Source organism: Gracilinanus agilis, chromosome 2 (assembly GCF_016433145.1).
Source record: "Gracilinanus agilis isolate LMUSP501 chromosome 2, AgileGrace, whole genome shotgun sequence".
Lineage (NCBI taxonomy): Eukaryota > Metazoa > Chordata > Mammalia > Didelphimorphia > Didelphidae > Gracilinanus > Gracilinanus agilis.
The window spans coordinates 395,466,764-395,493,184 of record NC_058131.1 but is presented as its reverse complement, the minus strand read 5'-3'; the positions used below and the strand labels follow the sequence as shown (position 1 = coordinate 395,493,184).

The following is a 26,421-nucleotide window of genomic DNA, read 5'->3' as shown; positions in this document are numbered from 1 at the left end:
ACATTCTTGTAGGCCAGGGTTCATAGTGTAGATTATATTCCCTCCTTATCTCTACCAATCAATCAGGTACCACTGCTTCCCTGGACTCCCCAACCAGAAGTGTTCTCTCTCTTTCTTCAAGTTGTTCTCTATCACTCTGTCAATCTCTCCTGTTCCCATATCATATTCTATTTTGTATCATCTTTATTTGGGGCCACACTGCATGCCCCTCCCCTCCAGTAGATAAGCTCCTGACTTTTCACGATCCTATTTGGGGTTTCCTGGGCAAAGATCCTGAAGTGGTTTGCCATTTCCTTTTCCAGTTCATTTTACAGATGAGGAACTGAGAAAAACAGGGTTAAGTGACTTGCCCAGGGTCACACAGCCAGTGTCTAAAGCTAGATTTAAATTTAGGAAGATGAGTTTACCTAACTCCAAGCCCACTGCTTCCACTGGGCCACTTAGCTACCCTTGAGGGTAGGGATGATATTGTGTTTCATCTTGGCATTCCCACCGCTAAGGACAGAATATTTGCTTAGTGAATGTAGAATTTATAGAAGCCTATAGAGAGAGTCAGATGGGACCTTAGAAGCCATTTACTGGAATGCTTTTGCTTTATAGCTCAGGAAACTGAAGGTCAGAGAAACTGTTTCCTTCCTTACTCAAGAGGGAGAACCAGAGTTTGAGGGGCAATTAGGTGGCTCAGTGGTTAGAGAGCCAAATCTAGAGACCGGAGGTCCTGGATTCAAATTTGGCCTCAGACACTAGCCAGGTGACCACAGGCAAGTCACTTATCCTCAATTGCCCAGCCCTTATCACTTTTCTGCTTTGAAACCAATACTTAGTATTGTTTCTAAGGTGGAAGGTAAGGGTTTTTAAAAAGAAGAAAAACCAGAGTTTGAATGCAAATCCACTGGTGCTCTTAGGTTATAACCAAGTCTCTCTTTCTGATACTTCATTTGACTTTAGTCTAGCTTTACAAACTCAATAATACATAGTAACAAGGTACTCCAGAGAAATAGTTTATTGGAGCCTGTTTAGAAGTGGAGAGACTTCTAGAAGACCAATTCAATTTTTTTGTGTAGACAGTGATAGAATTTTAGCAGAGACCTAGCATGGCTTCTGATTTACACCCAGAGGCTACCTGTCATAAATGGTCATTCACAGATATGTTCTCATTTCATGCCTCCGAGAAAAAATGAGAGGGCTGTAGGGGGCAGGAATGAATATTTCAGAATAGTCAAATTCAGAGAAAACTTCATAAGAGGAAATAGAATCAGAGTTGGACAGGGAAGGGAAGGACTTCAATTGACAGAGATAGAGGGTGAGGGTATAGGGAAGGACCTTCTAAAAAGGAAGGACCTCAATAGACCAAGAAAAAGAGCAAAGGTAGGGGGCAGGAAGGGGGCATTTCAGAAGGAAAGAACTTCAGCAAAAGTAAAAGGGGATTCCATTATACAAAGTCCATGGTAGAAGGGAAGGGCTTCAATGGACAGAGAAAGAGATTAAGGAGAGGGAAAGGGAGGAAGAGAAGGGCAAAGCTCTATTCTGGAAGAGAAAGATCTCAACAGACAGAGATGGAGCGTGAGGGTTATAAGGAGTAGGGATAAATTGAGCAAAGGCCTACAGACAAGAATGGAGAATAGTGTGCTCCAGCTGAGCTGGAATATTAAATACAAAAGGGACATAGAAATTAGAGATTGGTTGTGAATAGACCTTGAGTGACAAAATCAAGAGTTTCTACTGGGAAGCCTCTAACAGTTTTTGACCAAAGGAGTGAAGTAAAGAAATGTTTTAAAATAGAGACCTAGAAAGGGACCTTGCTTCAGGGCACTGCTATGGAGGATAAATCAACCAATAAACATTTATTAAATACTCATTGTGTTATGTGCTAGGCACTAAGTTAAGTGCTGGGGTTACAAAAAGAAAAAAGAAAAAGAAAAAGACAGCCCCTGCCCTCAAGGAGCTCATAGTCTGATGAATGGACTAAAGAGGACAAGATGAATTCTCCAGATTGAATTAAATGATCCTCTGAAAAATCATCTAGATATGTGATTCCATAAGTATAAGAAACATCACCACTACAAGTAACCAGGCAGCACATCAAATAAAGCCATTAGAGAAAACCTTTGAGGGTTTTAAAAAGCAAGGATAGCAATAGCTAAAATTAAATTAAGACTAAGAATTCTGAATTCACCTTGGTCAAAAACCATCCAGTAAACTTGCTCCCCCCCCAAAAAAAAAATCCCCTTTCTCTCCTCCCAATTTCTAGGGAAAAGCGATTAAATATTAGTTCAGAGTTTCTAACAGCTTGAGGGTTGGAGGAATAATCCTTGGGATAACCTAAACCAAATGGAAAAACCTGGTTTTTCCCATGCTCCCTTTCTAGCCTGGGTCTGAAGTTTTGGAAAAGTACTTTCCAAAATTAGAGCTCTTTGTAGAAGTCACTGTGTAAATGATTTGTAAATTGTTTTGTAACCCAGGTGTTTTGTTACAAGATGGGGGCTTTAGGGAATTCTCAGGCAAGCAAACTCCTTCAAGCAAGGCAAATCTGCACCTACTCAGCAAGTCACCATCTTAGAGAGCTGCCAGAGGGCAGAGTCTGGCCCAGGGTCACCCAGCCAGTACAAGTTTGAGTATTTAGCATCCTCATCTTCTTGACCCTATCCTAGCTCTCCATCCACAAAAAGATGCTGCCTCTCATTTATAAATAACTGTAACCAAAGGAAGTAATGGAAAGAGGCGGGGAGGGAATAACCTACTCTGAAAAATCCTTCACTTAGAAAAATGAAGGAGGGATTTAAAAGAGAGAGACAGAAAGAAGGGGAATTATTCATCAATTTAACCAGTTATCTAATCAGACTTCATAGGCTCCCTTGGAAAGAGCATCTGCCCCAGTTACAGCCAGACAGGTTTTTCCTGGACAATTGAAAGCAACTGCAGAGAAATCATGGAGGTGGAGGTCGTGGTAGAGAAGATGTGTGCTAGTCTCAGTTGTGTTCCTCAAGGTCCATCTGAACCCTGTCCTTCCCTCAAGGCTACTCTTCAATTTACTCTCCAGAATGCTGTGTTGTGGGAGACAACTTCTCCTTTATGGCTGTTACCCCTGCCCAGCCTGAACAGTTTTGCAACCAGAGCCAACTCTGTTCCTGGGGATAATAGGAAAGATCAAGCAGAATCATCAGAGACAGTGAGTGTCCAAAAGGGATGAGGTGTGTAGAAGCCCCTAATCCAGGCTCCTGAGGTCGGAGAGCAATGAGTCTGCCCATTTGGACACCACGCAGAATTTCCTTAGCCACACGAACTTAACCTGCTGAGTAACTAAGCTTAATTTGACTGTAGCCACGCCGGAAACCTGTGTGCTTTGAGCACAGCATTCCAGAGAAACCACAAACCTGGAGAGACTCAGTGAGGTCTTCTAAGGAGAAAGTAGATAATTAACCTTGATTCAACAGTTCTCTCATAAGAAGTACAGCCTTACATCATCATTCCAATTAATCCGGGTGTTTTGCCCATTGCTGAAACCCAAAGTGAGTAGAAGATGGATCCATATCTGTCCCCAAGTTTGTTCATTTCTTCTAGTGCCGAGGCATAATCAGTGATCCTGGCCTTGACCCTTCTCCCTGTTACCCCAAAAGTAGAATTAAACTTCAGTTCTGCTCTGGCACACGGGCATTTGCCAGACAAATGTAAAGAATATAAAGATGACCTTTCTAGCTGTTAAAGTGGTCCCACGTTAGAAAAGGCAGCCTTATTTTTTTTAAACCCTTACCTTCCGTCTTGGAATCAATACTGTGTATTGGTTCCAAGGCAGAAAAGTGGTAAGGGCCAGGCAATGGGGGTTAAGTGACTTGCCTAGGGTCACACAGCTAGGAAGTATCTGAGGACAGATTTTAACCTGGGACCTTCTGGCTCTAGGTCTGGCTCTTTATCTACAGAGTCATCTAACTGCCCCAATAGGCAGCCTTATAAAATAAGAGTTAACCAGTGGAATTATGCATCAGCTAAGAGGAGTTAGGGGGGTTTGGGGGAGAGGGAAAGAACATGAAATATAAAACGGGGGAAATATTCAAAATAAAAAAATTTTAATAAAATATAAAAAAATAATAATAAAAAATAAGGGTTAACATTTATATAGGACTTTAAGGTTTTTTTTCAAAGCCTTTTACATGTATTTTCTCATTTGATCCTCATAATCCTTTAAGCAAGATACTGTTGCCCCATTTTACAGATAAGGAAACTGAAACTTGAGCTAAATCCAGTAACTTTCTTAGGGTCACAACAGATAACAAAAGGAATCAAATTGACATCTTCTAGACTCCAAATCCAGCATTCTAGATACTCTACCACCTGTTCAAGCAAAGGGAATGGTCATCTATTCAAGAGACTTGAATTAAAGTAGGAGTTCTTAGCCTAAGTTCCACAAGTAAATCTGTGAATAAATTTCAGGTGGTCTGTGAACTTGGAGGGGGAAAAAGAAAGCTTTATTTTCACTAACCTCTAACTGAAATTAATAATTTCCTTCAATTATTTAAAAATATCATTCTGAGAAGGGGTCTGTGGGCTGCACCAGACCTCAAAGGAGTCCATTACACACAGAAAAGAGAAACACCCCTACTTTTATTTAAACCCTGAACTTCCATCTGAGAATCAATACTGTGTATTGGTTTCAAGACAGAAGAGCAATGAGGGCTAGGCAGTGGGGGTTAAGTGACTTGCCCAGGGTCACACAGCTGGTGTCTTAGGCCAAATTTGAACCAACACTCTTCTTTAGAGGATTTAAACTAAATGATCTCTCAGGTCACTGAAAACTTGGAGAAGCTCAGTTTCTATACCTTTATGTTCAGATTGCTATGGAGTTAGGGTAGGGCTATGAGTGAATCTAATTTTATTTAGCAAGCAGGATATGATGTTGTAACTGTTCTCTTTAGCATAAGAAAAGATCAGGTATTGAGGTCGGGCGGGTTACTATGGCAATCCTAAAAGCAGCACCCCTCTTGAGCAAGGTGCTGCTAGGAAAAATGGGATGTCATCAAAATCCTTCTTTATTGCTTCATAAGGTTGACTGTACATGAATTTTTTTTCCCACAAAACAAAGATCTTCAAAAAGAGCAGACCACCAGGAGATTGAATTTAAAAATAAAGGAAAGGGGGCAGCTAGAGATGGGAGGTCTTGGGTTCTAATGTGGCCCCAGACACTTCCTAACTGTGAGACCCTGGACAAGTTGTGGAGATCTCTTTATTCATCTCTGATAATCTGATAAGGACAGTTTAGTTGATAAGGAAATAAAGACAAGACAAGGGTCTTTTACCTCATGCTTCCAGCTCCGGCTCTAGGAGCATGGAGTTTATTATATATGTTTCAAGACTCATTTCACACAAAAGAACCCCCCTGAAACTTTGCAGATGCGCAGAAGTTACAACACAAAACATTGGCTTCAGAATAGACCAAGGCCAAGGCTGAATTTTGACTAGGTTCTTATCAGAAAGCCAAGTTGGGGAGTATCTTGGCCTTGGATATAACAGGCAGCAGCATTCCTTGCTGTGTTAAAAGTGTTAACCCTTCAAATTCAGGTTTGATAGGAACTTAAAGCTTTTCAATAAGGTCACAATACTTTTCAACAAGAAATCACAAGGATCACAAAAGGGGTCAAAAGAGGAGTCACAGATTTTTATCTATTCTCTTATTGGCTTCCCACAACAATTCACTTAGCCCTTACCACTCTCCTGCCTTGGAACTTAGAATCAATACATAGTATTGATTCTAAAATGGAAGGTAAGGGTTTAAAGCAGTGATTCCCAAAGTGGGCGCCACCGCCCCCTGGTAGGTGCTGCAGCGATCCAGGGAGGCAGTGATGCCCACAGGTGCATTTGGGGGCAGTGAATAACTGTAAGGGGATGATGATAGTATGTGACAGGGGGCGCTAAGTAATATTTTTTCTGGAAAGGGGGCGGTAGGCCAAAAAAGTTTGGGAACCACTGGTTTAAAGGAAAGAAGGAAAAGGTGTTCCTTTAATTTTAAATTTATGAATAGATGAGATAAGCTATTTCCACCCCCTTCCCCACCTCCAAATTATTCAACTTCAATGGAAAAGTTCTCACCAAATGCATAATAGTACACTATTTTTATCTGAAAAATAACATCTCTAAAATTTATTTCCTGAAATTTTTTCTCCTTCTGCGGGGTATGAGAGAGTAATTCTCCAGGCCTGGTCATAGCTGTGCCTGGATTTCCCCAATTTGTTGTTCTCAGATCAAATACACAGACAGGACTATCACATTTTTTTTCCCTTCTTCCTTTCCTATGCCTTAGGCCTGATAGTAGCACCTACAAACATTGATTAGAAAACATGCTAGTCTTTCTGTTCCAAAATGCCTTCCATAGTTTCCTTACTGAGAGAGTTGATAACTGATGATGCTCCTGTTACCCTTCTGTTCAGGTATTGGAATTCCATTTGCATAGTAGATAACAAGACAGTGGAGGCCCCTGGACCCCGTGACTTCCGATCTCACTCAGGACACATATAGGCTGCCTAGCTCAAGCAATACACCAGCAAGATAAGACATCACTGTGTGTGTCACCAGTCCTCTTCCAAAATGAGGGATGAACAATGACAAGTTGTGAAATCTGAGCTGGTCCCTTCACACTCTCTCAGCCTCAGTTTCCACAACAATAAAATGGGGATGCTAATAAGAGCACCTGCCTCCCAAGGTTGTTGTGAGGATCAGAAGATATAATGCCTGTAAAATCTTTTGCCAAACCTTAAAGACCCATATAAACGCTAGACCTTCTTAAGAATCCCCATGACTTTGTCGGTCCCCAGAGGAGGACTCACCTAGTTTCTGTCTGAAGCACTCCAATGAGGCGGAATCCACTAGCTTTTGAATCAGCCTGAAACGCTAAGAAAGTTTTCCTTCTGTCAAGCTGAACTATGCCTCCTCATAGTTTCCCTCTTCTCTTGTTTCTGCTTTCGGGGAGTTCTGATGTATAAGGAGGCATTTTGGAAAGGTACAAAGCTGAATGTGAGGTGCTCTGTGTCTGCGGCGTTCCCCTGATTGACTAGTGTCGTAAGCCTGTCAGAAAAGGAAATTAGAGCAGTCTGGTACGACTCGCTCTTTATGAACACATGCTCTCTTGAAGCAATCACTGCTTCCCTTTTTAAGTGCTCATAAACCATTCTTTTATGGAAGGTAGGCAGGCAGAATGACCAGGAATCAAAGTCAAGCTTACCAGACGGCAGTTTCAAGAATCTGCCCTCTTTTTCCTGGAAATTGAGGCTTTTGTTCATCTCCAGTCAAATGACACCTCTCCCATTTTCCACTATTTTTCAAAAATAAGAGCTCAGCAATCATCTACTAGTTCCTTCTGTGCCCTGAGATGTGGTTTACCATCCAAGTATGGTGAATTGAATTCATTGAAAGCAGCTAAAGTACTCTCTTTACAACTACCTGTAACCATTTTCATTCTCTACTTCCCAAACTGAAGATCATTCTCCTTGAAAGAGAAAACAGGCAAAAAAGGAGTTGAGTTCTGCCTCTCTCCATGATCTGATATCACCATCCTGTTCTCCAGAAAACACAGCCTCATCTATCTCTTTGGTTTTCTTTTTGCACCAAATTAAGATATGAAAGACTTTTCCCCTGCCATCATTAAGCATTCAAAACCTCAGTCTCTTCTGGACTTTAGAATCTTAGATATGATTCCTTTTTCCTTTATTTTTTAATTCAGTTGTATTTAATTTTCAGTTCTGTATTCTCTCCCTCCTATATTCCCCTTCTACACCCAGAAAGCAAGAAAAACAAATTGCATTAAAAGTATGACTCCAAAACAGAAGGTATGGGTTTAAAAAAAAAGTATATGTAGGGGGGCACAGCTAGGGCACAGGAAAAAAAATACCAGGCCTAGAGTTAGGAGGACCTGGTTTCAAATCTTATCCTCAGATACTTCCTTGCCTTGTCACTCCAATTGCCCACCCTTGCCTCTCTTCTACCTTAGAATTGATACTGGGGGGGGGGGGGCAGCTGGGTAGCAGCTGGGTAGCTCAGTGGATTGAGAGTCAGGCCTAGGGACGGGAGGTCCTAGGTTCAAATCTGGCCTCAGACACTTCCCAACCTGGGCAAGTGACTTGACCCCACCATTGCCCACCCTTACCACTCTTCCACCTATGAGCCAATACACAGAAGTTAAGGGTCTAAAAAAAAAAAAAGAATTGATACTAGGACAGAAGGTAAGGGGTTACTTTTTTTTTTACTATATTAGAAATTAAAAGATATTATTTATTAACTCACTTAAAATAGTAAATCCATTACATATTAACATAAATAATATATTTTTCTAAAAATAGCTATATTCTCCAAAACAAAAAATTAGGGGAAAGAGTCGCATTGTTTTATATATATTTCCATAAATCTTTAATAATTGCTTTAATAGAATTCTGGAATCTCATATAGGCCTCTGATTTCAATCTTTTTGTGATATACTGTTTTGGTTTAAGTATATAAAGAAAATATAGCCTCACATGGGTATGTAGTTGAGAGAGGGAAGAGTATTTTAATAGGTAAATAACATCTTAGTATTGTTATGAAAATAATTGAGTTTTAACAACACAGACTGCCTAAAAGTTGGGGACTCCCAGGGGTCTACAGACAAAATTCTGACAACTCTAATAGGATATTATTACCCAACGTCAAGTCAGAGATGGAGGCTGGGAAATAGGAAGCAAGGCATGGAGATGGCTAGAGAGTGATGTGGTGGGCCAAAAACAAGACAAGATCCCAAAGAGAGAAAGGTCATAGGATCATAGATTTAGTTAGAGTTTGAAAGGACCTTAGAATTTATCTCTAACCTCCAAGTAGCCCACATTTTACAAATGAAAATCATAAAGCTAATAAGTGCCTGAAGTAAAATTCAAACAGTTCTTACAGTCTACAAATCCAACACTCCATTGACTTCTCCACCCACTCTTCAGAGAAAAGAGCCTTGGTCATTCATGGGGGATCCTCGGGGAAAATACTCAAGTTTAGGTATAAATATTCATTGGATTATAGATCTAGAGCTGGGAGGGAGATGTCATCTAGTTCATTTTACTGTCATTTTACTGAAGTTCAAGAAGGTGGTGACATACTTAAAGTCAGAGGTAGGCTTTGACTCCAGTTTCTTTGACTAAAGCCCAGAACTTTTCCCAAGATGAATGATTGACCCAAAGAAGTACCCTCAGAAGGGCAAGAGAAAGCAATGTCATTGAATCCAAGGGAGTGGAAAGTATCCAGGAAATGGGAATTAATCAGTTGTGTCTAAGTCGCAGAAAGGTCAAAAAGGATGGGGACCAAGAGTAGACCACTGGATTTATTAATTAGTAATTGGCAGCCATTGAAAAAGTAATTTCAGGAAAGGTGTGAGTTGAAAAGCCAAGTTGCAGGGGGGCGGGGTTGAGAAGTGAGAAGGTAATGAGAAAATAGAAAACAGTAAGTACATGTAGGCCATTCTTCCTAATAGTTTGAAAAGAAAATGAGGTATCGGTGAATGGCACGGTCAAGGAAGTATCTTTAAAGAGAGGAGAGACCTTATGATGGTTATAATTGTTGGAAAAAGAGATGGAAATAGAAAAGAAAAATAGGAGCAGACAGGAATGATTAATGAAGCCAGCTACCAAAGGAGGCAGTAAAGAATGGGATCAGGGGCAAAAGTAGAGGGATTGATCTTGTCAAAGAGAAGGACCACCTCATCCTCTGGGACTAAAGCAAGGGAAGGGAGGAAAGGTGAAGATATAGACAGGTTTTGAGGTGTGGAGTAAGGGAGATGAAGGAGTTCATGATGGATGGCCTCAATTTTCTCAGTAAAATAGAAGGCAAGATTATTACTGGGGGTCAGGGAAAAGAGAAAAGGTGAAGGGTAGCATTTAGAATTTGAGGAGTGGAGGAAGTTTAAAGCAAATGCTGTTCAAAGTATGATAGTCAATAAGAGATTTTAGGAATAGTGAAGCCCTCAAGTATGAGAGTGAGAACTAAGTAATGAATTAATGAAAGAGAAAAGGAGAGGAACCTGGAGGTCAGTAGATGACAGTAGCAAGGACTTGGACAGGTTCATAAAGATAAGTAAAATGTCCTTCAAAGGAGAGTAGGTTCCTGAAGAATGGTGGCAGAAAGATTTAGAACAATAAAAATAACAATAAAAGCTAGTAGTTATATAGTGCATTAAGGTTTGCAAAAACAGTTTATAATTATCTCATTTTATTCTCAAAACAGTCCTAAGAGGAAGATGCTTATTAATATTCTCATTTTCCAGATGAAGAAACTGTGGCAGACAGAGACCAAAGGACTTGCCTATTGTCACATAACTAGAACATATGTGTCTGAAGCTGGATTTCCTAACTTGAGGTCCAGCACTGTACCACATACCTGCATTGTTAGAAATGACAGTGAGGAAGAAGTAATATGCCAACTTCTTTTCCTGGACAAGTACAGAAAAATGAGAGGAGTACCCAACACTGGAGCTGGTTGGCAAAGGATGAGTTACCTTCAGGAAAAAGCCAAGTCTCTGGGTCCTAGAAAAAAAGAGGGTATGAAAGGAAGTGATCTAGGAAGGAAGAAGGTAACCCTGGGGCTGATGTTGAAAGAGACCAGGACATTTGAGAGGTAAAAGTTAGGAGAAAGAGTATTTCAAACGTTGGAGACAATTTTAATGAAGGCATGGAAACAAGAAGTAGGCTATTACAGATCTCTTTTCCTTCTATCCATATCTATTGTCTTCACCACTAAATTGTGAACTCCTCATAAGTAGGGACAGTCTTACCTTTCTATCTGTATCTCCAGTGTTTAACATAGTGCTTTCCAAATAGTAAATGCTTAATGAATGCTTTATTTCTTCATTCCTTTTCTTCCTACTTTCATATATGGGGTACAACAAGTAGGTAAGTTTGGTTGAAAAATAGAGTGTATGAAGGGAAATAATATAACCTAGCAAGAGAGAATGAAAACAGTTTTAAAAGAACTAAAGATGCCAAGAGGATTTGCATTTTATCCCATAGGCAACAGGAAACCACTGAAGTTTCTTACACGGGAAATGATATGATCAGACTTTTGCTTTAGTTTTTAGAGGCAGCCAGTGGCCCAGTGGATAGAGCTTTGGGGCCTCAAATCAGGAAGGCTAGAGCAATAGAATTAGTGAGAAGTGATAAAGGCCTGAATGAGAAAAGAGAAGGGTGTGAGTTTGAATAAGATGTTTGGGGGGGTCAAATCAATAAGACTTGGAAACTGATTGAATATGAAGAATGAAGAATTGAGGAAGATTCCAATTTGTACACTAGAGTGACTGAAATAACAATGTTTCCTTTGACAGAATTAGTGAATTTAGGAGAATAAGTGGATTTGGGGAGACAGATGAGTTCCATTTTGGGGCATAATAAGTTTGAAATACCAGTGGGAATCCAAATGGAGCCTAGAGTTCCTGAGAAAGATGAGGACTTGGTAGAGTTGGAAATATGTCAAATTAGGAGTCATTTGCACAGAGATGATAACTCCAATAAGGGGAGATAAAGTCACTATCTGAGAAAGAAGATAGAAGGCACAAGACACAACCTTGGGGGATGCTCAGTTAGGAGACCATAAAAGATTGAGAAAAATCAATCGTGTGGGTTAAAAGAGAACTAGGAAAGAGAAGTATCATAAAATCCAAGTAGGAAAGAATATTCAGGAGGAAGATATAGACAATGGTAGCAAATGAAAAAGGATGAAGGCTGAGAAAAACCCATAAAATTTACGAGAGATCACCAGTAACCTTGGAAAGAATAGCTTCAGTGAAATGACCCTCAGTTTTAGAAGACTCATAGTTGCCTGAGCAGATATTCAGTGGCATAGGGAAACGAATAAAATGAGAAAGGGAATTTAGACCTTAGTGTACAAGAATACAGATGTGCACATGCATAAATATACATCTAATTGTATAAACCCTAGTTTCATATGGTCCAAGTTCAGTCATAAAGACTTTGCAATAATTATTTTTCACCCACCCAGAAGTCTCCTTGGGAAAGAGCATCAGAATCTTGTGTTTCTCAAAGATCCAGCACCCAACAAGCAACTGTGGGCCCCAAGGAATTAATCAAGTATATGTATATTAAAATTTGTCTTAGCAACAAAGAAGGTACTACTGTTCTAGTCCAGTTAGCAAGAAAATCATAATAGTTCTCTTTATAGTATGTTCTGTTCTTCCCCAAACCTCCATCCTAGAATTGTATCATATAATACTAGAAAAATTCAGGGAACTAACTACTCAGCTCCCCACCTCATATACTTGTCCTAGGGCCAGTCTAGTCTCAGCTGCCCTCTCTCTTCTCAGTAGGATCTATTCTTCCCTTGCTCTAATACCACTGACCTTATCCCAGAGCTAGGCTGCCCCCACCACCACCATCTTTCAGCATAGTCCTATAACTACCAGCTCAACTCAGGGAACCTTCACATTTGTCCAGCTTTGCTGCTTCCATTGGCTGTTGCCAACTTACATTCTTCATCCCCACCATAATCCTGGAGGACTATTCTCCATGAGGCTCTTTCTGCTAGTAGTCCCTGTTCATGACTTTTTATTCACCTATGCCCTAGCATTTTCTTCCATTCTATACACAGGAAATGCCAAAGGGCTTTGCAGATCTTGGAACTGCTCAAATTCTTTAATCCTGAATCCTCTTTGTACATGCCCTTTACACTCACACTCACACACATACACACATGCACACACTGGCATATATATATATTCATCAATGCTTTCTGTGGTTCTTTGTAAATTTTAATTACCTAAGACTTAACAATGTGACCTTGAGCAAGTCACTTAGTTCTTAGGAATATGTTCTTTATATACCTAGGTGAGTCATGTAACTTCATGTCTATGAGAAGTAGATTAGTTGATTTCTCGGGTTTTTCATAACTCTAAAAACATGTTTATATAAGAATGGGGTTTCAAAAGAAGAGATGGGGATACCCAAGATAAATCCCCAACCAATATATCTCCAATTTTCCCAAAGACTAACCTTGGTAGCTTTAGGGATTTTAGACTTAATACCTTTCATCTGTTTAATGATCTGAGGCCTCCCTTAGAAAGAATTATACCTCAACCCAGCCCAGGACTTCAGCCCAGGGAAGGGCCACTCCTGCACAGTGAAACCTCACCCATATATGAAAGAAATGTGTACTTGTCAGAGCTATATCTGTAAGCCCAATACCAGCAGATGACAAGTGACCAACCTATCCTCAAGGCTGTCAGAGAAAGGATTGATTGAAGATGAGTGCCAAGCAGCAAGGTGTCATTCATAGCCAAGGCTGCAGTATTTAGAGTGACCCACGTAAGGAGGGAGAAAGAGGCAGTAGCTAGCCTTTGGAGAAAATTTGTAGTCAAGGTCCTAATACTGAAAGATGAGTAAGATGAGAATAAAAGGAAGACCTACAAAAAGAATTGAAGAGAAAGCCTTCATGGACCTTCTTAAAATTCAGTTGTACATCTGACTTTAAGTTATCTTTATTGATTCTTTTCCAACCATGGTGAAACTGGGAGAGGAGATTATGCGAAAGATCAGGACCTTGAATTCGGTTTTTGTTAATGAACAAAATAAAGCCTGATAAATAACTCTTTAGAAACAGATAAGTAAAGAGCTACTAGGTGAATAATAACCATTTTACCTAGTAAACCAAACAAGGTCATAGAAAAGTTGGGGGGGGGGGGGGAGGGCATGGAGTACAAAGGAATGACAATGGGTGTGGTGACATCTAGATTTATTCATCATTTGAAATCATTCCATCCTTTCCCTCCCTCCCTCTCTTCCTTAAGCTCTTGCCAAGTCTGAATTTCACAGAGCCAAAACCAAACTCAGCACCCTGCCCCATGTCCCATGTTAATGAATTCAACAAGACTTCTTCATAAAATTATCTATAGATCTAGAATTATGAAATCTTTGGGACTGTTCACAGATTACTAGGAGCAGGTGAAACCTTTCTATCTGTGGCTTGGTAAAAAAGAGAAATCTTTTTAAAAGAACCAGAAAATGGATTTTGAAAGACTTTTCTGAAGCCTTTCTTATTCTTTTGGGAGACCTATCATCTTTAAATTATCTCTGTGTATCCTGTCTTTGAGATCACCATCTTTTCTTATACGGGAATTACATATTCTTTTAATGTTATTGCTTTTTAATTCAGTTTTTACAGTTGTCCTTCCCTATTCTTTCTTTTGTTTCTTTTGCTAGGTTTAGTACTACAGTTTTAAATTTTCTATTCTGCAGATAATGTTTGCTGTACAAGCTATGTATTCTGCTTTCATAACTCTTATTTCTCTTTTTAACCATTCAGGAACATCCTGCTGTGGTTCCATGCTCTCTTGGGAATTCACAGTGTTCTCTGCCTTATGAGGTATTGATTCATTTTCCTTTATCTTTCTACATTTATTCATAGATATCTATCTTGCTTAACTGATCTGATTTTCCCTTCTGTTATTAATGTCTTCCCTATTGTTTTGTCTACATATGCTCAAAGTCTTAAACGGAGTATTTTTTTACACAACCTCTTCAGTAATTTTCCATTTTTCCCATATTGTTCATTTTCTAACTCCTTCCCATTCAATTGCTATTTCCCTGTAGACTAAACCTCAAAACTGTCAACCTCTTCCTACACAAAGGAATTCATATTTCACTGGCCCTGGCCTCTACTCCAAATATCTTTAGGAGGACAGAACTGGCTCCAGTTGAATACCAGACCTCTTTCCTTAGACTTACCTATGAAGTATCAAACACACTGGGTATCCTATCCCAGTTCCCTCTCTTTCTCAGTTCTCTAGCTAAGTACGATTATGATACAGTTCCAATCCACACTGAAGTCCCAGACAGAGCAAACTTCTGCCTTTTGGTTTTCTGTAGCACTGGGAGATAGGGAAGACATAGTTGAGGTCTGTTGCAAGCCCATGGGTTGACTTGTGCAATCCTTCCAAAGGGTGTGAACCAGTGGAGGAGGGAATGCTGAGTGAGCATATTTTGGGTGAGGAATTAGACTTTTCTGCTGGTAGTTCAGGGATTGTTTTTGTTTTACTTCGTTTAGGGTTATTGGTGTTTTAGAGTAGGAATATTGCTGTCTGCAAGACTCCTAACTACAACTCAAGTGAGCTTAAAATGTAAATGGGAAAAAATCAGCAAAATAAATAAAAATCCAAATAACACAAATAATGTTCATATGTAATTTTCCAAGTTGATATGTGACCCAAAGGAGTCCTTATGTATGGTTTAGTGGCCCCATTTCTCTTTGAGTTTGATTATACTGAGGAGTATGGAGATGACTGAAGTTGCATTATCCCTTGTGCTTAATTCCTATTTTGGAGAGGCTTGAGAGGTTATGAAGATCAGGGAAACTGTCTAGTCCTCCATCTAGTTGTTCTCATGACCGCTGAGGTCTTTTTAATTATCCCAAGCTTCAATTCTCACTCTGTTCTGAATTCTTGACAGTGGAGTTACTCCACCATGGCACTGTTTTATTTATATAGTTTTACATATTTTTCAACACTTACCTTTGTCAGTCATTGTTTATAAGGAAGTGCTCTGCATCTTTCTCTTTTAATCCTGAAAATACCTAGACTAGGCACACAGTAGACACTCAATGCTTTCTATGTTTATATAAAGTGAGATGTTGGTGGTAAGATGTCGTTGGAAAAAGAGAGAAAGCTATTGAATAAAACAGTTGTTCTTGGGGTCTGACCTCATCTTGTGAGTAAAAAGACACCAGAACTTTGAGGGAAGAAAAATACTGGGAGGGATGGAGAGAATGTAGTTAGAGAATGTGAAAGAGAAATAATAGAGAAGATAAGCTTGGTTAATGGAAGTTCAGAATACCATGCAATATAAAAGCTTCAATACCAACAGTGCTTCAGAGGGGGTTTATATTTTTTTAATGGAAAAAATAATTTCTACCTCTCTTACAGTGTGCTGTTTTAAGGATGTATGTATTTATATGCATGTATATATACATATATAATTCACACATATATTTATATGTATTTTAGATGTGCTTATTTTGTATATTTAAATATACATAGGTGTTTTATGTGTGCTAGTGCTTTGTAACTGAAAAATGCTAAACAAATACTGAAGATTATTGTTAAATTACTTATGAGTCATCCCATTCAGTTAACTTGTGTGATCACCCTGTTTAATCCAGCCTCTTGATTCATGTCTACAACTTTTTAGTTTAATCTCAACTTTTTTCATAGTCCAACTGGGTAACACAAATTATGCTTCTTTATTCTTTTGGCCCTTGTATCCTCATCTATAATACAATCTATGATACCTTCCTGATACTGTCCAAGGTCAGCTAATTACTTTATTGAATAGGCATCAAGGACATAGTCTTAGAAGTCAGAGGATCTGGTTCAAATCCTAGCTCCTCTAATTACCACCTTGAACAAATCACTTAACTTCTCTGTATGTCAGTTTCTTATTTGTAAAATGATGAATTTGAACTAACCAGATTAAGTTCTAACCCTGTTTTAAATCTACAATCCTGTGATAAATGTTGCTGAAACCTTTAGATTCCATAAAATGCTACCATTGAGTTTTTTTGACTTCCCTTCTTTATAATTGACTTTTTTTAAAAAGTAATAAAGAAGTACAAGAAGGAGTGATTAGGCTGATAGGGGAGAGAAAAAGAAGGGCAATGTTATAGAAGCCAAGGGAGTTGGCCATCAAAAAGAATGAGAATACAGGCCTAGAGACAGGAGGTCCTAGGTTCAAACCCGGCCTCAGCCACTTCCCAGCTGTGTGACCCTGGGCAAGTCACTTGACCCCCATTGCCCACCCTTACCACTCTTCCACCTATGAGACAATACACCAAAGTACAAGGGTTTAAAAAAAAAATAAATAAATAAAATGATGTGTTATGTTAAAAAAAAAAAAAAAGAATGAGAATGGCAGTGGGTCAACAATGTGGCTGCTAGAATAGTAAAGCAGATGAAGACTGAGAAAAAGCCATTTTATTTGGCAGCTAAGAGGACAGAAGAAAATAGTTATAGTCAACAGGTTAAAAATGGAAGGCAGATTGCTAGGGGGAAGGGAATGAGTAAATGGTAAGGGAATGATAACAGAGAGTATAATTTATTCTTTCTCAAACTCGATCTGGTAAAGAAAAGGAAAGGCAAAGAACAGGCTAGCAAGGATAGCAAGATCACTGATACATGGCTGGTGGAGTTGTAAATTGATCCAACCATTCTGGAGGGCAATTTGGAACCATGTGCAAAGGGCTTTAAAAAGAATGCCTATCCTTTGACTCAGCCATACCACTACTGAGTTTGTACCTTAAAGAGATAATAAGGAAAAATATGAGTACAAAAATATTTATAGCCGCACTCTTTGTGGTGGCAAAAAATTGGAAAATAAGGGAGTGTCCTTCGATTGGGGAATGTCTGAACAAATTGTGGTATCTGTTGGTGATGGAATACTATTGTGCTCAAAGGAATAATGAACTGGAGGAATTCCATGTGAACTGGAACGACCTCCAGGAATTGATGCAGAGTGAAAGGAGCAGAGTCAGAAGAACATTGTACACAGAGTATATACATTGTGGCACAATCGAATGGAATGGACTTCTCTACTAGCAGCAATGCAATGATCTAGGACAATTCTGAGGGACTTATGAGAAAGAATGCTATCCACATCCAGAAAAAGAATTGTGGGAGCAGAAATACAGAAGAAAAACAAGGTCGAACACATGGTTCAATGAGGATATGATTGGGGTTTTGATGTTAAAAGATTACTCTATTGCAAATATGAATAACATGGAAATAGGTTGTTAGCTCCAGGTAGGGGGAGGAGGGGAGAGTCATGAATCATGTAACCATGGAAAAATATTCTAAATTAAAAAAAAATTTTTTTAAGGATAGCAAGGTCAGGAAGAAGATACTATAGTAGAAAGGAACTCTCAGTATATTTGTAGATAAAGAATATGAAGAAAACTTCAAGGGAAAAAGTGGAGAGAGAGAGAGAGAGAGAGAGAGAGAGAGAGAGAGAGAGAGAGAGAGAGACTGCAAGCACACAAATGATCCATCAATGAATGCAAATGATCCATCAATGAATTAGCCCCAAGAGGAGTGGGACAATTGATCAACAAGTATTTTTAAAGCACTGTGTGCTAAGTGCTGGAAATTCAAAGACAGAAAAATAAATAGCTTCTGCCCTCAAGGAGCTTATACTCTATTGGGGGAAACAACATACAAAGAATATGTAGAAAGCAAGGCATATATACAAGATAAATAGGAAAACATTAATAACAAAGGCCCTGAAATTAAAAAGTGTTGGGGAATTTTCCAGTAAAAGGTGAAATTTTTGATTAAGACGTAAAGGAAGCCAGGGAAGTCAGTAGGCAGAGTAAGGAAGGAGAGAATTCCAGACCTGGAGGTCAGCCAGAGAAAATGCCTGGAGCTGAGAGATAAAGTGTCTTATTCAAAGAATAGCCTGGAGATCAGCATCATTGAATTGAAGAGCATGTGGTGGGAAATAAAGTGTAAGAAGAATGGAAGGCAGTCTGAAAGAGAGGGAGCCATTAGCAACTGCAGGGACCAGTGGCAGGCTTCCTATAGAAGATGGAATTTGAGCTGAATTTTGAAGAAGAGAGAAACTAAGAAACAGAGTTAGGGAGGCAAAGCAAAGGGGTTGGAGGGGGATGCTGGAGGCAGCTCATGCCAGCTAGCAGGAGTCATCTGTTAAATTTTCAATGTAAGCATTTATATCTTTGAAATAAGCAGATGCTACAAATCGAGACTTGACCCTTTGTTGACTGCAAGACACTTTGTTGACTGAAGAAAGTGATAGAGAAAAATGTCAATAATGTAGTTTAAACTAAAAAATGTGTTATGCTTTTGTAGAGAGCATTGTTAAACATTTCGCAGAACACCCCTGGCAGAGAGCCAATGCAAAGAGAGAAAGAAAATATAAGTAAGAAATAGCAAGCAGGCCATTTTTGCTGGATCACAGAATGTGTAGAGGGGGATAAAGTAAAAAAAGACTGGATGGGGGCAGCTGGGTAGCTCAGTGGACTGAGAGCCAGACCTAGAGACGGGAGGTCCTAGGTTCAAATCCGGCCTCAGACACTTCCCAGCTGTGTGACCCTGGGCAAGTCACTTGACCCCCATTGCCTACCCTTACCACTCTTCCACCTATAAGTCAATACACAGAAGTTAAGGGTTTAAAATAAAAAAATAAAAAAATAAAAAGACTGGATAGGCAGAAAGGAGCCTGGTTAAGAAAAGCTTTCAGTGTCAGTGGAGTTTCTATTTGATCCTGGAGGCAATAAGGAGCCACTAGAACAAGGGACACTGTCAGATAAAAGCTTTAAGAAAAAAGTGGGGTGGGGAAAGGGTGGGTGGGGAACTAACTAGGTGGTTCAGTGATTTGAGAGCCAGATCCAGAGAAGGGAGTCCTGGATTCACTTCTGGCCTCAGACACTTTCAAGCTTGGTGACCCTAGGCAAGTCACTTAACCCCCATTGCCTAGCCAACACACAGTATTGATTCTAAGATAGAAGGTAAGAGTTTAAAAAAAAAGAAAAAGAAACCTTGGCAGCTGAGTGGAGGAAGGATGGATTGGAGTAGGGATAAACTTGAGACTGGAGATCAGTTAGAAGGCTATTGCAACAGCCCAGGTGAGTGGCAACAAGAGCTCATAATATGGTGGTGACTGTGTGAGTGGAGAGAAGGGGGCCGGTGTTAGCAATGGTATAAAAATAGAAACAACAAGATTTAGCAAAGGATTTGATACATGAAATGAATTTAAATAAAGGGTTGAAAATGGCCCCAAGGTTTCCAGCATGAGAGACTAGTAGAATTCTGAGTATCCACCATGGTATGGGAAGGGGAGGGAGGAACTGAGATATCTGGGAATAAATTTCATTAAATAAATATTTTTAAATCAAAGTAATAAATTAAAAATAAAAATAAATATCTTTTGAATTGAAAAAATAAAAAAACTTTAAAAGCAGAATAAATTTAAAAAAAAAAAGAATTTTGAGTATCACTAACGTAAAACATGAAGCGAAGAGCACAATGGGAGAGGAGGTGGTCTTAGCCAAGTGAAGAACCCTTCATTCTCTGAGACTGAAAGGAGGAAAAAGATAGAGTGAAGGAAATTTTCAGTGTCTTTGAGGTTATGGAGGAAGGGATCAGAAGGAGCCTCAGTTGTTTTGAGAAACCAAATCCCCTGCCGAGGGAATATTGTTAGGAACTAGAGCAGGGGCACAACGTATGGCTCTCGAGCCATATCTGGCTCCACCTCCTGACCACCCAGTCCAGTCCAGGCAGAGCCCCAGGATGTGACCCAGGGGGCCCTTCAGCCCCCGCCCCATGTTCCAGCTCCTTCAGCCTCCATCCTCCTCCTTCCGCAGGCGTTTATGGCTCTCATGGCCAAAAAGGTTGCCGACTGTTGAACTAGAGGGAAGAGGTTCTCAGAATTCACAGATTCTTTTTTTTTAGACGTGAAACGGACCACGGAGGTCACCAATCCAACCCATGCCTGAAAAAAGAATGCCCTCTACAATGTTCTCAACAAGTGGTTTCCCCATCTTTGAAGGCCTCAAGGGGAAACCCATTCATTCCCAAGGTAGCTCATTTCACTTTGGAATAACTCTAATTATTAAGAAATTTTTCCTTAGGCCAGACCTAAATTTGATTTTGGGGTTCCTCCCATTGCTTCTGGTGCTGCTTTCTGATATGAAGTCTAATACCTCTTGTGTATTATTACTCTTATAAGCCAAAGGTTCTTTACAGCTATTTGTAGGTATGAGAGAGTAAGAGATGAATAGGAGTGCGGCCTCACATAATAAAGGTCCAGTTGAGGTTAGATTACAGAAATTCTAGGCTGCAGTTTCACTTTTTCTGAGATCCTACTTAGGCATGAGCTTGAGAATAAGAGCAGAGAAGGCAGATATAATGATGGCACAGGGTTAGGCATTAGCAGGGCAATGGGGGACAAAGTAAAGGACAAAAGGAAAAGGTATTCAAGGGCAAAGAACAGGATCTTGTTGGAATAACTAACTTTAAGGTCAACATTCTCTTTCTGTGAAATTCTTTTGAATTTCAACTAGAAGTGTAAATCCCACCACCACCGCCTATTTATTCCCTACTTCCCAAGGAGAAAGGTATTTATTTATTTATTTATTTATTTATTTATTTATTTATTTATTTGAAACCCTTGTACTTCGGTATATTGTCTCATAGATGGAAGAGTGGTAAGGGTGGGCAATGGGGGTCAAGTGACTTGCCCAGGGTCACACAGCTGGGAAGTGGCTGAGGCCGGGTTTGAACCTAGGACCTCCTGTCTCTAGGCCTGACTCTCACTCCACTGAGCTACCCAGCTGCCCCCAAGGTATTTATTTTTAAAATATAATATTTTCCCAATTACATATAAAAACAATTTTTAACATTTGCCTTCCAAAATTATGAGTTCCAGAATCTCTACCTCCCTTCTCCTCCCTAAGACAGCAAACAACTTGATTTAGGTTATACTTGTATGACTATGCAAAACATATCTCCACCTTGGTCATGCTGTAGAAGAACATATCAAACAAACATAAAAAACACATGCAAAAATGAAATGAAAAATAGTATGCTTTGATCTACATTCAGACTCTGTCAGTTCTTTTTCTGAAGACAGATAGTGGGAATGGTACTTATAATGAAGACTTCAGAGACAGAGACTACCAATTTGTGGGGGGGGAGGCTTTGAATGAAAAACATGAGGCACAGGCTCCCCCTAAATCAGGACAGAAAATGCAGATGCACAGCAGACTGGAAGGGGTCCCACTAACAGATACTTTCCTTAAGACTACCAATGATTTAATGTGACCTTGCAAGAAAATTATAAATATAAACATTGTCAGAGTTGGTTGCCTTTGCTCCACATGAATTGCTATGACTTGGAGAGTGAGGGTTATAATTGAAACTTCCATGTACCCTTAACCATGCAGCCAACACTCACCATTCCCATCCTGGGTGCCAGCTGCTAAATGCCAATCTATTTTTGAATGCAACAGACCCTTTATTTCTGAAATATATACATACTGTGATGTAAGTGGAAAGGAGAAAAGGAAATGGATGAGCTGACAAAAGTTGACTTTGTTTTTATGGCTTCATACTTGGGGTGATACACTCTGCTGTTGGCATGAAGCCAAAGTCAATGCTGGGCAATAGAACTAGTGGGTTCTGCCCATCAATGGAAGCCCTAGAATACAAAAAATAGCCCTTGCAAAGAGCCTGGTATCTCTATACAAGGGCCTAGCAGCCCACAGCTGAATTTTTTTTAGAAAGAAATTTAGTCATGGAGTCAAAAGCAGATTTTAGAATGTCCCAAAAATGGAAGCCTCCATGTTTAACCTCAGGCCACCATAATCACGTTCATTGCTAATCCTTTCCCCACGTCTACTACCCTAGTCATTCTGTCACAGGGGTTCTTCTTGACCTTTTTTGTGTCAAAGACCCCCTTTGACAATATAGTGAAACCTAGAGATTCTTTCTTAGAGTACTATTTTTAAATAAATAAAATAAAATGCATAGAACTAAAAAGGGAACCAATTATATTGGAATATCCTTATCAACATTTTTCTAGAAAAAAGTTTCACAGACCCCAGGCTAAGAATCCTTGAAATTTTAATCTCCCACTACCCCAACTTAGGTAAGTTTCCCTCCTGAGTGCTAGTTGAGGACTTGGATTTGAACTGTGTGGTCCAACAGTTGGACATTTTTGTCTTAGCCCTTTAATCTATAGGCTAGAAAAATTCTAGGCCATTCTTCAATTTCTAGGAATGAAAGATTTTCTCTTTTCTACTCCTTTCCTTTCCCTGCCCCTCCCCTACCCCCCAAAATATAAAAAGACAAACCATTCCCAAAGCCTGATAGTAAACACCTTCTGGGAAATTTTATTCCTGTCATTTTGTTTTCCTCTATTAACAGCCCTAAACAGGACACACTGATAGAATAAATGTTCTAGGTAACATTTTCTACTATAATTTTTTTCTCAGTTATTTTGACACCAAAGTAAGGAGAGTCAATCATAAATTATCCTTAACTGGGAACACAGAATATATCTTTTCTCTAGGCAGCTGCTAGTCTTGAAGGCTTGGAAAGAGCACCTGAAGATGTATGAATAGGAGCTAACAGTTTTGTCTACTTTCAGCAAACTCGATTTAATTAAACACAGTTTCACTATGCAAGCTTAGGATTATAGCTTTTGATCAATGATGCCCACTGGTGAAAAATCACACAGAGGAAGAAGGAACATTTCTTCCACAAAATTAACACCAGTTGGGCACAAAATATGCAAAGGTATCTACCAATAATAAGCAAAATGGAAAGAATTCTTTACATCATTGTATTAGCTCTGTGTCTTTTAGCTCTTCTGATGGGTGTTTTATGAGTTCTGCCTGAGCGACCCCATCCTGACAGCACAATGCCTCCCTTCATTGGGAAAGATAGATTAGTTCGCTTTCTTGGAGAATGTTTTTACTCTTGGGCAAACAAACATCTCTTGTCTGCTCCCTACTCATAAAGAACAAGGGTAGGGGGGATGAGGAAGGGGGCAGCTTGAAGATTCTGCTGGCACTGAGACAGACACTGATAGGAAGAGTGATCAGTGTGGCAGCTTTGGGTGATGACCTCATCTAGAAGTTGCCTCTTCCACAGAGAAAAGAAAAGAGAGACAATGAATGAACTTTATACTCTGTTTGTTGCTCAAGCTACTGTCTATAAAGTTAGAGCTAGCTATAGTTATAGCAAGCAACATGACTATAATAATAGCTTAAAATTATGCAGAATTTTTCTTCTGAGGACTTCAAAACTGCTTCCTACAGCCTCACTTATCACTTTAACAGTGAAGTCAGGAAAAGGAGATATTGATGTCATGGAACCATGCAACGAATCCTGGACTAGAAGTCAGGAGTCCTACACATGTTAAAACCAGTGGGAAAGTGCATCGGCCATGGGTGGGGGGAGTACGGGGGTGGGGGGTGAAGGGGAAAGTAGGAGCATGAATCATGTAACCATGTTAAAAATGAATATTAACAAATGTTTTAAAAAAAAAGTCAGGAGTCCTGGGTTCTGGCACCAGCTAGTGATCTGAGTCTCACATTATCTGTCTGAAAAAACGAATGTTCTGGATGCTGTTTCTCTTTTCTTCTCTTCTTTTCTTCCTTCCTTTCTTCCTTTCATTCTTTTCTTTTTTCTTTCTTTCATTTTCTTTCTCTTCCTTCCTTCCTTTCTTTCCTTCAAATGAACTTATTATTTCAAATCCTGTATCAGATGTTTAGTATCTAGGGCAAGTAACTTAACCTATAAAATGCGGTTAATAATAATACCTACCTTGCAGGGTTGTTGTAGGGATCAAATAAGATAATAATCTGAGTCTTAAATTACCTATCTAAAAACACAGATGTTCTGGATGCTTTTTCTCCTTTCTTTCTTCCTTTCTTTCATTCTTCTTTTCTTTTTTCTTTCATTTTCTATCTTTCTCTTTCTTCCTTCCTTTCCTTCTTTCAACTGAACTTATTGTTTCAAATCTTCCTCAGATGCTTAATGTCTCTGTCACCAGGGCAAGTAACTTAATCTGTCTCAGCATCAGTTTCTTCACCTATAATAATACCTACCTTGCAGGGTTGTTGTAGGGATCAAATAAGATAATCATGGTAAAGAACTTTGTAAATTTTAAAGCATTACATAAATACTAGCTATTACTTTTCTTCCATCATTATAGGGAACTCTCAGCAAAGAACTTCTACCAGTAGGGATTAGCACCTCTCTGAAAATTGCAATCATAACAAGTTGCCTGGGGCACCAAGAAATTAAGTGACTTATCCAGGTTCAATAAGTTCAATGTGTCAGAGTTGAGACATGGATCTAGNATTTTCTTTCTCTTCCTTCCTTCCTTTCTTTCCTTCAAATGAACTTATTATTTCAAATCCTGTATCAGATGTTTAGTATCTAGGGCAAGTAACTTAACCTATAAAATGCGGTTAATAATAATACCTACCTTGCAGGGTTGTTGTAGGGATCAAATAAGATAATAATCTGAGTCTTAAATTACCTATCTAAAAACACAGATGTTCTGGATGCTTTTTCTCCTTTCTTTCTTCCTTTCTTTCATTCTTCTTTTCTTTTTTCTTTCATTTTCTATCTTTCTCTTTCTTCCTTCCTTTCCTTCTTTCAACTGAACTTATTGTTTCAAATCTTCCTCAGATGCTTAATGTCTCTGTCACCAGGGCAAGTAACTTAATCTGTCTCAGCATCAGTTTCTTCACCTATAATAATACCTACCTTGCAGGGTTGTTGTAGGGATCAAATAAGATAATCATGGTAAAGAACTTTGTAAATTTTAAAGCATTACATAAATACTAGCTATTACTTTTCTTCCATCATTATAGGGAACTCTCAGCAAAGAACTTCTACCAGTAGGGATTAGCACCTCTCTGAAAATTGCAATCATAACAAGTTGCCTGGGGCACCAAGAAATTAAGTGACTTATCCAGGTTCAATAAGTTCAATGTGTCAGAGTTGAGACATGGATCTAGGCCTTCCTGTCTAAAGGCCAACTCTTTAAAACACTAGGCTGCCTCTCTACTTTAGATATAGTCGATACTTAATAAGTGCTTGCTCAACTGAACTGAAGTGGATTTTGTAGTGGGGTGAATCCTTGCATGGGCTCCATGTTCCCACAATGTTTGGGATCAATGGTTTGATCAGATTCTCTGAACATCTCCAAATTGACTGGAATTCATCCCTAGATACATTGGTCTTGCAGAATCCAAACATCCATCTACCAAACAAAGAACATCTGATAATAACCTACTATGTGTCAGTCCCTGGGTGTTGGGTATCCAGAGATGATAATGAAACAGTCTCTTCCTTTAAGTAGCTTACTTTCTATTGGAGGAGACAATATATACATATAAAAGTGCATATAAAATGGCCTCCAAAACTCACTTCAATCAATCAGCAAATATTTAAGTGCCTACCATGTACTAGCCTTGAGAATACAAAGATAAAAGAAATAGCATGAATACAGATAAGAAAATATGGAATATATACAAAAGAAGAACAAAGCAACTTGAGGAAGAGGGAAAGGCAATAGAATCTTGTAAACACCAGGAGATGCTACACATAAGAAGTGGTACTCAGGTGATTTTTTTAACTAATTATCTTTTTTCCCCCACTATCTTTTTTAAAATTATATGTAGAAACAATTTCTTACAATTAATTAGCATTCAGATTCTCTCCCTTTCGCCACCCCCCTACATGGTAAATGGTCCATTATAGGTTATACAAATGCTTTCATGCAATAATTATTTCCATATTCCCCGTGCGGTGGCAGAAGACACATATCACACCTTCAATAAAAAACTCATGAAGGAAATAAAGTGAAAGATGGCATGCTTTGATCTGCAATCAGA

General features: G+C 39.2%; 1 protein-coding gene across 1 annotated transcript in view; it reads left to right on the top strand.

Annotated features, from left to right (window-relative positions):
• SH3RF2 (SH3 domain containing ring finger 2) overlaps positions 1 to 26,421 on the top strand; it is a 175,143-nt gene that overhangs the window by 106,652 nt on the left and 42,070 nt on the right. The window contains exon 5 of the mRNA XM_044664516.1: positions 14,308 to 14,367. Within this exon, the coding sequence (XP_044520451.1) occupies positions 14,308 to 14,367 (60 nt within the window). The remainder of the gene's footprint in view (positions 1 to 14,307; positions 14,368 to 26,421) is intronic.